The 14,017-nt window shown below is 42.5% G+C and overlaps 2 protein-coding genes across 2 annotated transcripts; one reads left to right on the forward strand and one right to left on the reverse strand.

Moving 5' to 3' along the window:
• Nucleotides 1-1,171: 1,171 nt before the first annotated feature.
• Nucleotides 1,172-5,493, reverse strand: LOC115241427. Its single transcript, XM_029817190.1, has 3 exons — nt 4,961-5,493; nt 1,537-2,101; nt 1,172-1,359 (listed from the first exon to the last, which is right to left on the reverse strand). The coding sequence occupies exons 2-3, from the start codon at nt 2,041-2,043 to the stop codon at nt 1,189-1,191; spliced, it is 678 nt and encodes a 225-aa protein (XP_029673050.1). The 5' UTR covers nt 2,044-2,101; nt 4,961-5,493; the 3' UTR covers nt 1,172-1,188.
• A 2,475-nt stretch (nt 5,494-7,968) lies between these two features.
• LOC115241428 lies at nt 7,969-8,621 on the forward strand. Its single transcript, XM_029817191.1, has one exon. It carries the CDS (start codon nt 8,114-8,116, stop codon nt 8,609-8,611), a length of 498 nt encoding a protein of 165 aa, XP_029673051.1. The 5' UTR covers nt 7,969-8,113; the 3' UTR covers nt 8,612-8,621.
• Nucleotides 8,622-14,017: the final 5,396 nt, after the last annotated feature.

The following is a 14,017-nucleotide window of genomic DNA, read 5'->3' on the forward strand; positions in this document are numbered from 1 at the left end:
TATTTATAATATAAATTTATAAATATATTTACAGTATATTTTCTGTCTTAAGTACTGAAACATTATTACAAAATGGAAATTATGTGATTTTGAATATAGGATGGGCCCCTCCAACGCCCATTCCTGTGAGAACGCAACCAACATTTTTTTGTCGTCTCTTCGATTTTTATTTACAATGGAAGCATTTTAATTATTGCACATTGATGTATTATACTCAATTTTCAAAATATTGAAAATACGGAATAGGGCCCTCCATCGCCCATTTCCGTGAGAACGCAATCATTCCTTCATAATCTCCGAGATTTTTATTTATATACGAGATAGGAGTAACAATTACACGTTGCTATATTTTGTACAATTTAAAAAAAATAAGAAATACAGATAACTTCTATCACTGTATGCTCGAATTCAAAACTATTTTTTCAAGCATAATGGCACAGTTTTAAAAAATGGCGTTACTTAATGAAAAATATTTATTTCGGGAAAGGCAACAGTTTGTTCCTTTCTATAATTGCAAGATCAAACGAGCCCACCGAAGGCGGGCGAAGTTTGATCGAAATTATATGAAAAGTCTCGTTCGAAGATGATAGTATTGTAGTCATGCTTGTCATGCTCAACATCACAACGTTTAGCTCCTAGTAAATTTGAAAATGGCGTCCCCGCCATGTTATCTCTAGGATGAGTCCTCTCCGCTTTCATATTGTTTTTTGTAACGAACTTAGAATTATCACAATATAATTTTGAAGATGATAGGGGTAGTATATATTTATTTTGGGTATTTTAAGGGTGGGAGATTATCATCTTCGAACGAGACTTTTCATATAATTTTGATCAAACTTCGCCCGCCTTCGGTGGGCTCGTTTGATCTTGCAATTATATTGCACGTCTCGTTCTCGATGATAGTATTGTAGTGTTTTAGAGATTGTGATAATTCGTAATAATTTCTTTTAGGAAATTATTCATTTATTTATTATTATGTAACGGTTCATCTTTCCCGTACGCCGCGGATCAAGGCTCGCCGGTGCCAGGATTCGGGAGAAGGGGGAAACTCCAACTTACTGTGCCTCGTATAAGCGGTTTAAATAATTAGGTTTATTCAAGCGGTTATTATAAAAGATAGTTAACACTGATAGCTATGCGAAGCAGCATGCGGGAACGGTGCGTACATTAGGTGCTTGAATGGGTCTATTATAAAATTTGAAAAAAAGTTTGAGATCCAGGGGCCCATCCAGCACTTCGTCTAATAGTGTCAATATCCACTCCTCTTTTATGAGCAGTGGATACTGCCGCATGTCTAGTACTGTATGCTGTAAACTGTTTAATATCGATGCCAGTCTTGCCCAGAAGTGTCTTAATCCAATGACCAATGGTTTGTGCGGATACTGCTCCAAATGGTTTCATAATAGCAATTAATAAATTTTTTGTATTTTGGCTTCGTAAATCTTTTGTAAAATCAATGTAATCTAATACTGTCGATGCCACACATAAGCCTGGTTTGTTTTTGAAAAAAGGTAATATTAATTCGGGTTGAAAACCGCCTGGCTTAGATGTTTTGATCTGTTCCGTAATCTTTATACTTATACCGGAATTGGATATCGAAATATTTTCAATGTTTATCAACGCTAAAGTTTGTAGTCTTTGAGCTGTTGTTAACGCTAAGAATGTGACTACTTTTTCAGCGGCGTCTTTTAATTTCAAATGTTTAAGAGGATGAAGTTTTTCAATGTAATTTAGAACCGGTGTAATATCCCAAGTTGTGTTGTACTTAGGCTTAGTTGGTTTTTGTTTAAACACACCTTTTAGGAACCGTGAGATCAAACCATCATTGTTTATATCGTATACTGAAATTAAAGAAATAGTCGCTCGAGCAGTATTTAACGTACTATACTTTGCACCTTTTTTATATCTGCTATTAAGAAACTCAATAATGTCCGAAGTATTTGAGTTGAAAATATCCAATCTTTTAGTATGTGCATAATCCCACCAACATTTCAAGTTACACTCGTATTGTTTAAGAGTCGACTTTGTAATGGAATCGATCATCACATCCACAGAATCTTCACTGATTCCTTTCCTCAAGAATGCTGTCCTGATAATTTGCCTGCCAAGGCGGCCGGTAGGTTCCTCGATTCGCTGCAGCCAACGGAGGGCCTGGTGGTCGGTCAAGACCGTGAAGCGGTAACCCTCAAGATACTCGCGCATCCGCCGGATGCCCCAAACGACTTCCAGGTACTCCAACTCGGTAGCGCTGTAATTACGCTCCACAGCGTTGAGGGTTCGGCTGGCGTAGGCGATGACTCGCTTTTCCTCGTCAAGGTGTTGGGTTAATATGGCCCCCAGACCGTGTGCGCTGGCGTCGGTTTAGAGAACAAATGGCCTCGCGAAGTCTGGAAAAGCCAGGACCGCCGCGGTGGTCAGGGCTTTTTTAGCCCTCGGAAAGCGGTCTCCTCGTGGTCCGTCCAGGTCCATTTGACCTTCTTATGGGTCAGCCTGGTGAGAGGTGCGGCAAGGGTCGAAAAGTCCGCAATGAAGCGCCTGTACCATGAGGCCACTCCCAGAAACTGGCGTACTTTCTTTACGGTGGTCGGTGCTGGCCAATTCGCGACGGCGCTCACTTTCTCCGGGTCGGTGCGGATACCCCGGCGGTCGATAACGTGCCCGAGGTAGCGGAGGCTCGTCCGGCAGAAGTGGCACTTGTCCGGATTGAGGCGGAGCCGTGCCTGGCGCAGGCGGCGAAAGACCTCGGAAAGATGCCGTAGGTGATCCTCGAATGTGCGGCTAGCGATAATAATATCGTCGAGGTACACCAAGACGTGCGGTTCGAGTTCTGGGCCGAGTATCGAGTCAAGCAATCTCTGGAAGGTAGCGGGTGCCGAATGCAGGCCAAAGGGCATCACCCTAAACTGCATCAGGCCACGGCCCGGCACGGTAAATGCGGTCGCCGGTCGGCTTTGCGGTGTGAGAGGCACCTGCCAATATCCGCTTTTCAGGTCAAGCGTGGACAGGTATTTAGCTCCCCGTAGCTTATCCAGCGTGGCCGTGATGTGCGGCAGCGGATAGGCGTCTTTCTCGGAGGCCGCATTCAGTTTTCTATAGTCGATGCAAAAGCGGTAGGCCCCTTCCTTTTTCTTGACCAGGACGATTGGAGAGCTCCAGGCGCTAGTTGAGGGCTCAATGATTCCCTCCTTCTCCATCGTTCGTACTTCCTGGTCAATGATGGCCTGCATCGCCGGATTACGTGGCCGATATCGTTGTTTGATGGCAGGTCCGGGCTTTAATCGGATGTGATGTTGTACTCGATCGGTTGGCCCTTGAACCTGCTCGAACTTCGGTAACTCGATCGCTAAAAACCTTTCCAGACGCTGGGTTTCCTCGGATCTCCCGGTGGTGCTGCCGACGGTTATGACTCCCAGAGTGGTCAGGTTGCCAGTCGGTTCTTTTGGCGGCGGCGGTGGTGGCAGCGTGATTCGCAACTTGGCCCATAGGTCTATGCCTATCAACATGGGGCTACTTAGGCTCGGCAGAACGGAGAACTGGTGCCGGATAGTCTCCCCCTGGACGGTGATGGGGAGTGTGAGAACTCTGCTGATGGGGATCCGCGTCCCATTCGCTAAGTTAACGTGTTTAGCCACGGTGTCTGGACGACGTGTGCGGATCTTTAGGCGATTGACGGTTTCGGCGCTGATAAACGAAACCTCTGATCCGGAATCGAGCAGGACCCGTACGGTTCGGTGGACGACACGGACCTGTATATGCGGTCTCGGAGTAAATTCTACTCGGATTCGGGCTGGGTACTGGCCGCGACAGTTCCGGCCCGCGGTCCGTTTCCCGCCGGGGGATGACAGTCTCGAGTCAACACCCCGTCTTTTCCGCACCGGGAGCAAAACTTTCTCGGCGGTCGGCGGCAATCCTGCCGGGTGTGTCCTCGCTGCTTGCATCTCCAGCAGCAGTCATCTCGGCTGTAGGCAGCGGCTGCTACTGTCGGTCCTGGAGTCTTACGCTCCTCTTGCCGCCGCAGGTTTTCGATCACCTCGATATCGGTGACTCGTGCGCTGAGCGCGCTAGGGCTGGTAATCTCGCCTCTTCGGATGTAGAAACGATATTCCGGGCGCATGTTGGCGTACAGCTGCTCGAGCTAGTCTTGGGGCGTGTAGCCGCCTGCGCGCCGCATGAGAGTCAGCAACTCGGTGGCGAATTGTTGGAACGCCTCCCGTGGCTGCTGCTTCCGCCCCTGGATCGTACTTTTTAGTTGGTAGGAGTACTCGCTAGGCAAATACTGGGCGCGGAAGTCCCGACAAAACTCGGCCCACAGGGTCCAGTTATCGCGGCAGTTGCGGTACCACATCAGTGGTTCGCCGCGGAGAAGTTCGGGTAGCCCCAAGAGCAACTGCTCGTCGTTGTAGCTGTATCCTCGTTTCAGCTCGTCGATGCGTTCCAAGAACGCCAACGGGTCCTTCCCGTCGAAGTGGCACCCCCACTTCCGTATTTGATTCATGGCCTTAGCTGGATCGACGGTGGTGCCTTCGGTTGTGCCGGCGGTCGGGCCTTCGTTTGTTAGTGGCATCTTCGGGGGTCGTGGGGCGGGACGCGAAAAGAGTTGGGTTATCGATAACGAAATGACATTATGTGAAGCAACATGCGGGAATGGTGCGTACAGAGTTTCGCGCGTGAGCGGTTGTTATTCGCAAGGTGACGTGCAAGCACGGTGCGTACAGAGTTTCGCGCATGAGCTCGGGAAGCGAGCGTGGCTTAAGCGGCCGTGTTCTGCAGTCGCGGTGGTCGCATGCAAATAAGCTATGATTGACTAATCCGAGGTACAGTACAGATCTTAAATACTACCGGGTGTCGCGTGGCCTTCGATGTAAATTGTTTAAGAGTCGACTTTGTAATGGAATCGATCATCACATCCACAGAATCTTCACTGATTACTTTCCTCAAGAATGCTGTCCTGATAATTTGCCTGCCATCAATGAAAGGTGGAGGGCTAATGGATGGATCTTGTCTCTATAAGAAGATATTAATAAGGAATCACTTGGATTGAATGTGATAATAGGTTCAGTAAGAAACGATGTAAAAAGAGGGTACCAGAGCTGGGTAGGCCATAAAGGTACTATAAGTAGAGAAGCCTTCACTTGCGCACAGTACAATTGGACACGTTGCAATTGCACACTGTGATATTAGACACAAAGTTGCGCACTGTTCGATTGGACACATTTCATTTGCGCACCGTTCAATTGGACACGTTGTTTTTGGACACAACACATATTTTTGTATAATTTGGAATACATACACACGCATGTATGCATGTATAATTTTGAAATTTTTTGACATTTATTATTAACTTTATTTGGTAAATAAACGTTTGTTACAGTTCATTTACACACAGTTCGTTTGCACACAGTTCTTTTGCGCACAGTTCTTTTGCGCACATTTCTTTTGCGCACATTTCTTTTACGCACATTTCTTTTGCGCACATTTCTTTTGCGCATAGTTCGTTTGTACACCATCCCACCCACACAACAATTATAGGGATATCGTTTCGCGTTGCAAAATATATGCGTGGACACAGTGAGTTCCGCCCCCCCCCCTACGGGGGGGCTCCACGTCCGGAAGATATAACCTAACCCAAATCTATTTCCGATTTAAAACTAAAATTTATGTGCGCAAATGAACTGTGCGCGAAAGAAGTGTGCGCAAAAGAAATGTGCGCAAAAGAACTGTGCGCAAAAGAACTGTGTGCAAACGAAATGTGTGTAAACGAACTGTAACAAACGTTTATTTACCAAATAAAGTTAGTAATAAATGTCAAAAAATTTCAAAATTATACATGCGTGTGTATGTATTCCAAATTATACAAAAACATGTGTTGTGTCCAAAACAACGTGTCCAATTGAACAGTACGCAAATGAAATGTGTCCAAACGAACTGTGCGCAAGTGAAATGTGTCCAATCGAACGGTGCGCAACTTTATGTGTCTAATATCACAGTGTGCAGTTGCAACGTGTCCAATTGTACTGTGCGCAAGTGAGCCTCTCCCCTATAAGTACCCTTACCGCTTTGTCATTAATGATTTTTCTTAAAGTACGAAGGATAAGTGCAAAAGGAGGAAAAGCATAGAAGAATTCATTCTTCCAAGATCTAGTGAAAGCATCCACTGACTCTGCTTCGGGGTCAAGGAAACGAGAGTCAAATTTATTACACTTTCTATTCAATCTAGTTGCAAATAGATCTATTGAGAAACACTCAAATCTCTTTTCAATCTATTCGAAAATTAATGGGGAAAGTTCCCATTCAGTATTCACGTTAGTATTGCGTGATGCTCTGTCTGCTTGTACATTCTCTGCTGAACTAATGTATGATGCTCTCAGCCAAATTTTCCTCTCTTCGCACCATTTCCAAATTTCCCGGGTAAGTTCACTAAGATGTGGAAATTAAACACCTGCCCTATTCACGTATGATATAGCTGTAGTATTGTCCAGACGAAGAAGTACTTCGCTCTGGGATAGATTTGAGGCAAAGCATTTCAATGCGAAAAAGGCAGCAAGTAACTCAAGATAATTTATATGTCTTTTCTTTTCTTCCTCATTCCAAAAACCAAATGTACTTATATCATTACAGAAACAGCCCCAACCTGATAATGAAGAAACAGAATATATTTCCATAGAGAATTTTTGGTTTCTTATTGGATTCGATCCAATTGTTGCATTTGTTTTCCACCAGTTAAGATCCTCTATCATACATTCTTTTATATAGATCTTTCCTTCATAATTACCACCATTGAATTTTAAAGCTAAAAATTTTTGTCTCTCAAGTCTTTTGCAATGTATAAAGCCGTAAGCCACTGCTGAACTAGCTGCCGTTAAAATTCCTAGAAATTTTGCAAATTTTCTAATTCTATAGCTATTTCCTTTCTTAAATTCATTTGCAAATTCTATTATCTGATTTTTCTTTTTATCAGTTAAATTTAAGGTGAAATCCACTGAATTGATGATGAAACCCAGATATTTACATTTCTGGCTAGCAACTAATAAACTTTTTTCATAATTTATTATGAATCCTAAACCTTTCAGAAAATTAATAGTTTCTTTGATGTTTATTTCACATAGCTTTTTTAAATTATGAATAAAAGAAAATCGTCCAAATGTAATACTAGTAACATTCCTTCTAATCTCAGTTTATTAACTATGGGTTTCATTATTTTAGTAAAAATATATGGACTGGTACATAATCCAAACGGAAGGCACGAAAATTGAAAAAGTTTTCCCTTAAATTCAAACCTAAGAAACCTAAGAAACTTTTTATGTTTTTTAAAAATAGGTACTACAAAGTAGGCATCTTTTAAGTCCAAGGAGCACATGAAATCTCCTGGAGATATTAGGCCCAGAGCTGATCTGATATCTTCTAATTTGAAATGTGGAGGTTTAATGAATTTATTTAATTCTTTTAAGTTAAAAATAAACCGGTTAGACCCATCAGGCTTTGGAACGAGGAAGTAGGAAGAAAGAAATTGACCTTCACAATATTCACACTGCTCAATAGCACCCTTCCGTAATAATTTGTCAATTTCTACTTAAATTTGCCTTATTTCTTCCATAGAAAGTACTTTCTCCTTCGATGAAATTTTTTGAAAGGGTTTTTCAATAAAAGGGATTCGATATCCTTCTAAATAGCTTAACACATATTTATCTGACGTGATTTCTCTTCACCTATCTACGAAAAAGCGTAGACGTCCTGCCGTTTTATCTACCTGGCTTATTTCTTGGATGATGATTGGCTCGTCGTCTGAGAGTTCGTCTTGGATGAACTCTGTGTCGAATTTTGGGAGAATCTCCTCTTGAATTGATTGTCGACGTTTTTGTTGATAACCCACCTGCCGATAATTCGATCTCTTTTGCGTCTTTGATTTTTCCTTGAGATTATTGCCATAAAGCCACTCATCAGAAATCATCGCATCCACGGTTGGTTTATATTTGAGTCTTTTTTCGAATTTGGGTTATTTTCCTTATTCTCCTCGACGTCTGTAGTAGATAAAGACAGAAGAGAGGAGTTAATTGGGTAACACTTATTGTGTGCATTGTGAAAAGTCAGTTCTTATTGAACTAATTCACAATTCATGCTCATAGATCTCCCAGAAGAAGGTCTGGATGAAGATATTTTCACAGACTATTTGAGCCATGCTGGTCAGATTCTGACAGATGTCTTCCATCAACAGTCAGTGGCTCGGAAATCGTTTGTCACTCCACAACTCAATAAAAATATTAAACCAACCGTGGATGCGATGATTTCTGATGAGTGGCTTTATGGCAATAATCTCAAGGAAAAAGTCAAAGACGCAAAAGAGATCGAAAAGGCTTGCGCGGAAATTAAGGATAAAGTCCAACAGAAATATTCGTCAAAATCGAATCGGGGAAACTCGAAGTACCCACCTGCGAATTATCGGCAGGTGGGTTATCAACAAAAACGTCGACAATTCAGATTCAAGAGGAGAGTCTCCAAAAATTTGACACAGTTCATCCAAGACGAACTCTCAGACGACGAGCCAATCATTATCCAAGAAATAAGCCAGGTAGATAAAACGGCAGGACGTCTACGCTTTTTCGTAGATAGGTGAAGAGAAATCACGTCAGATAAATAAGTGTTAAGCTATTTAGAAGGATATCGAATCCCTTTGATTGAAAAACCCTTTCAAAAAATTTCACCGAAAGAGAAAGTACTTTCTATGGAAGAAATCAGGCAAATTTAAGTAGAAATTGACAAATTATTACGGAAGGGTGCTATTGAGCAGTGTGAATATTGTGAAGGTCAATTTCTTTCTTCCTACTTCCTCGTTCCAAAGCCTGATCCTATACACCAAAGAGAATCGATAAAAGAATCGGTGATTCTGATTCATTCTTTCAGGATTTTTTTGATCAAAAATGCTTTTCAACTGAGGCAATGTTCGTATGGCTTCTTCCGCAGTTAAATGCTCTGCTGACAGAGGACATTTGATCTCTATCATACCATCTTCGTCAATAAGCCCATCGGGAGATGCACCCAAGCATGGATTTTCACGATCAATAAAAAATCCACAAACTTTTATTTCTTTATTTATTTTTACAGCTAATTCTTTCCTCGCAATTTTCTCGTTATCGCGACTATATTTTATAGCTGCGGTGTCAACTACTGGCGGAAATAAGATACTTTTGACAACTGCTGCGCAAGATGTTGTTGATCTCATGCGACATACAGTTCCAAAATTCGAAGCCGTCAACATTTCATCTCTCAATGCGTGCCACAATTCCGATTCTCTTTGGTATATAGTATCACGCTCAATTCGTTTCCAATTTTTCCCGTTTTCAAACAACTTTCTTAAATGATTTTGACGAAGTTGTTCAAACACATCGGGTGCAAGATCTGGTTTTTGCGATTGTTGGCCATAATGACGGTCTGTTCCACGCTTTCGTTTGAATTTCTTCTTCCTTTCACTTATTTCTCGAGATTCGCTAGTTCTTGCAACTTTTACTTCCCGTCGCCTTTCTAGATTCTCGATAATGGAAGGAACATTTTTACACATGCTTTCATATATTTGCGTAAGAACTCGTTACGTATTATGTTGCACAACTGCTCCCGCAATTCTAGCGTTGTAAGAGCCCCGTTTACCAAAATGAATGCGTTTTCCGCCTATTTCTTTGCAGATTATTGAATTGTACAATTCTGCAGGGTTGTTTGTTAAATTTAACAATAAGCTGTCAGAATAGACACTCAAATTCGCGACAGCAGTCTCTATTTTTTGATACAAACCGTGCAACTTGAAATATGGAACGTAATTTTTTTTATCACGATCTTCTAAACACGTACGACCGCGTTCTTTGCATCGTTTATGTTCACTATATATATGGCTAGGAATATTCAATATGTCCCTTTGTAATTCCGTAGCTTTGCGATGATGAGGTAGCTTTTCTTCTCTTTGTAGAGCGGCTGCTTCTATTACCTCTTTTCGTATATTTAAAATATTACTTTTACAATATTTCGTAGCTGTACAAAGCCACGCAATCTTTGCATTTTTGGCTGCGTAGTCTCTGCTACATGCTTCAATTTTTTACATAAATTGCGAAGCAAATGATTGGTGCATTCTACTTTTTTCACCGTTACCATCTGTTCGTGATATAGTCTGTTGTTTATAATGGATTGATATACGTTGCTATCACCATCGGCAACAACAGTTTTGTGAATTAGTCCATGCTTTTCGAAACTACTTTTAAAACCTTCCGCAATGGCATCGTTCTCCATGTGGAGCTTGCATTGCGATCAAAGTTCTTGTAACATCGGTGAGCTCTAGGTTCGATACCTTTTTGCTCCGCCATTTCACAGACCGCGCAAAATTTATTGCGGATGCTAATGAAAAAAATTTTTCCTGCGCGGAAACCAATTATGGCACCAATACCAGAATGTGAATCATAGGCGGTACCGTACGATCTTTTCATCCAACTATCATCCGCTACAACGGTTATATACGGAATACCGTTAATAGTCTCATTTTTTTCGAGAGCGAGTTGCTTCTTAATCTCGCCCGCCATTTTCATACTTTCCATAGCGGTTTTCTCGAAATCACCAACTATGTTTTCTCTATATTTAATGTATGTATTCTCACACATGCTGAGAATATTCATGGCTGCACATAGCTCTTGCAATTGAAAATAACCGATCCCAGTCGTAATAGTCCCAGCTACAGCGGCTGTATTGATGTCCAATGCATTTTTTGACTCTGTCGTTTCTGATCATATGTTATCTTCATAATTGCACATTTGGCATTTGAAGAAGTACTGCGTCAGCAACCCACGGCGACAAAAATTGACGAGTTTCCAATCTTTAAATTGGCATTCTATTCCTCGCGCATGGTTATCAAATGTTCTGTGCATCTCTGTCCATATAAAAAAAAAAGTCGACAATGCTACGGCCTTTAGGCATGCATTCTTGAATACGATTTCTATCCAAAAGACCTTTATTGTCGATAACGAGATTTTCGTTTTTCTCGCTATGTGCAACTTTTTCTATATACATACCTGGTACGTGTCCTTTCATATCTTGGCATTGCATTACCTTGGTACTGATGTTCAAATCCATCTTGTCGGGTACTGATCTAACTGTTTCAACAGAATCGATGGATTCGTTTTCAGTACCATTGGTAAATTTTGTACCATGTTGACTCTCAACCTGCTGCATCTTTAACATTTGCCGCCTACAAAAAAAAATTAACATAATATTTATACGCATTTTTTATAAAATGTCATATTAAGCAAGAAAACGTTACATTCATTATTCTTTTCAATTTTCGGCAGAAAACTTCAAAAAGATACAATCTTATAAATGAGAACAGTTTTTTGCTTATTCATTTTTTTGTAAAAATATTTATCATATATGTCGGAATATTATGTCTAGAATAATTAATATCTTTATCCTAAGTATTAAATATAGCCAGTAAACAATAAATTCCTCTGGCATTTTTACAAAGTAGCTCGTCGGAATAGACGTCTTTGCCATTATTGTTACAATAACGAGCTCACGTCAGAGTAGACGCCTCTGGCATTATTATTACAAAAGCAGCTCACGTCGGAGTAGACGCCTCTGGCATTATTATTACAAAACCAGCTCACATCGGAGTAGATGCCTCTGGTACCAATTATTATTTACTAACTACTGTCTAACTACTAACAACATTTGAAAAAATTACAAATATATGTTTTTATACAATTATATGTATATCAAGCATCAATTTGTTCATTTTTAATATCGTACTAATAAATAAGCAAAGAACTGTTCTTTCTATTATAATTCTATATCTTTTGGACGCTAAATCGGCAGTACACATTTATTTTTATTGAAATGTAAAATTAATTTTGAAATCGTGTTACTCAATGAAGGAAAATCGTAGAAAAATTTAAAAAAGGCGTATATTTCACTTTCTTATGATTGCAAAATAGTTCTCATTTTGAATTAATCACGCGTTCCTAAACTTATTTAAAAACAAGTGTTGCAATCATACACGGGTGGTTAGCCCTTGATATTAGAAATAATTAAGTTTTTTTATATAATTCGATTGCACATTCTTTGCACATGAATGCAATTTCTTATTTTTGTTTGCACACCTCTAGTAAAAAAGTTATTTCCCTCCATTAGCCTCCAAATTTTTACAAAAATGGTTTTTATTTAATTGATAGATTTTCGTATGCATTGTGACGTTGCCATCTCGCGCGCGTCCGCCGAGTCCCTCTCCGATTGGAAAGCGCGGGCTAAAGGGTCGCGCCCGTCGAATAAATGCGAGAACCGTACCGTTACCTCCAGAGAGGCGTCATTAATCGAGATTTCGTGTTTAATATTAATTCCGTTTGTTATTTCTTTTCGTTTGATGATTTGAGTTGGGAGCCTCACCGGAAGAAAGAGCGGGAAGCCAGTAAAACATCACGGGAAAAATCATCGTCAATCAAGGATGACCGCCGAGGGGCAAGGAGCCAGCGATCCGAGAATTCAAAGCATATAACGTCTAGCTACGGCACGGCGGGATCAGGACCCGCACACGTGATGCGCAACGCACGGGACAGCAAAAGGATCCTTGCGCAAAGGCACAGGCCCGTGCGGATCCGGTCCCCGCGGAGGGGCTGCAATACTGCACCCGATGGCGTGACACGGCCCCGGAAAAGACGGAAAGAGGAGTAGCAGCGATACTTCCGGCCAAGCCGTTCGCCCTAGACCTCACGACGGCCCCGCGGGAAGGGCCCCGGCTAATTATTGTTAGTAATATCGGGGGCGCGCGCACCCCCGATACGACCATGAGCGCGCTGCCCGCCGGCCACAGCGCGTGATAACGCGTGATTGGTCGCGATAATACGCACCCCGTGTGCGCAGCCCTGGCTGGCCCACAGGGACCGATTCTGGATCGCGACGATCCGGCATCAGACTGGCGTGAGCTCGCGCGATAGACAGCGGTGTTTGTTCTGGAGCCAAAATAATCGAGACGAGAGCGACTTTGCGAGAGCGTGGCGGCAAGAGAGGTCAAGGAGGACTCCCGCGATCGAGGGACGGACCCGAGGGAGAGGACGTCGACGTCGCCGACCCCGTACAACCGCCCCGAGAGGAAGAGTACCGGTGAGGTTGCCCTCCGCCATATTCGCCACTCGCGATCGCGCCCGGAATCGTTTCGTTCTGTCGTCGTCGCCGTGAATTTGTACTTTGGTGTACGGACTAAGCCCGATTCTTTAGTGTAGATTTTTGCGTCACGGCCACGTCGTCAAGCGATTCGAGCCCCGGAGCCTCGAAAGTATCGATTTCCGCGGATCGAGACATTACTTCGCGTTTTTAATGAACCGTGTGTCGTCTCTCTGGAGATTCGGATTCCGTAGATTATATTTGCGTTGGTTCTCGCACGTCTAGCGTTTAAGTCTCATTCGTGCTGTATGTCGGTCGTTTGAGTGTGAGTGTGATTCGCGTCAATTTATTATATTACTTTTGTCTTTCGTTTGTGAATCTTCGCGTCTAAACTTTGCGTGCACGTCCGGTGCAACTTTCCTTCACGATTATTGTACAGGTTACGTGAGAGTGTAAATCGCGTAAATTCGACGTATTATGTCGGTTGTAAAGCACCGCGTCTCGAAACTGTGAGCGCGTTTTGTGAGAGTTTCCTCGCGATTCTTGCATGAATTGCGTGCGTGTGTGTGTCGAATATTCAATTCTGCGTAATCTATCCGTCCGAAATCGGAGCATCCGAAATCGCATGTCCGCGTTGTATTAATTGCCTGTTAATCTTAAGTTGCGTATCAATAATTTAGCGGTAATAGCGGGCGATAAGGTCGCCGTTGGCGAGGTGATATCGAGAATTGATTCGGACTTCCGCCCGAATTATAGAAGAACGCAATAATCAATTTCTTCGCAGTGTGAGGCATAATTCAAGCCGAGCGAACATTCCGGCCGATATAACGGGTCGGTGTCGGCATACGCAGTTCGGGCTTTCGGGCCCCGCCACCCAGTCTCGCTCCCGCAGCCG

This window comes from Formica exsecta, unplaced genomic scaffold, assembly GCF_003651465.1.
Source record: "Formica exsecta isolate Colony F162 unplaced genomic scaffold, ASM365146v1 scaffold485, whole genome shotgun sequence".
Taxonomy (NCBI): domain Eukaryota; kingdom Metazoa; phylum Arthropoda; class Insecta; order Hymenoptera; family Formicidae; genus Formica; species Formica exsecta.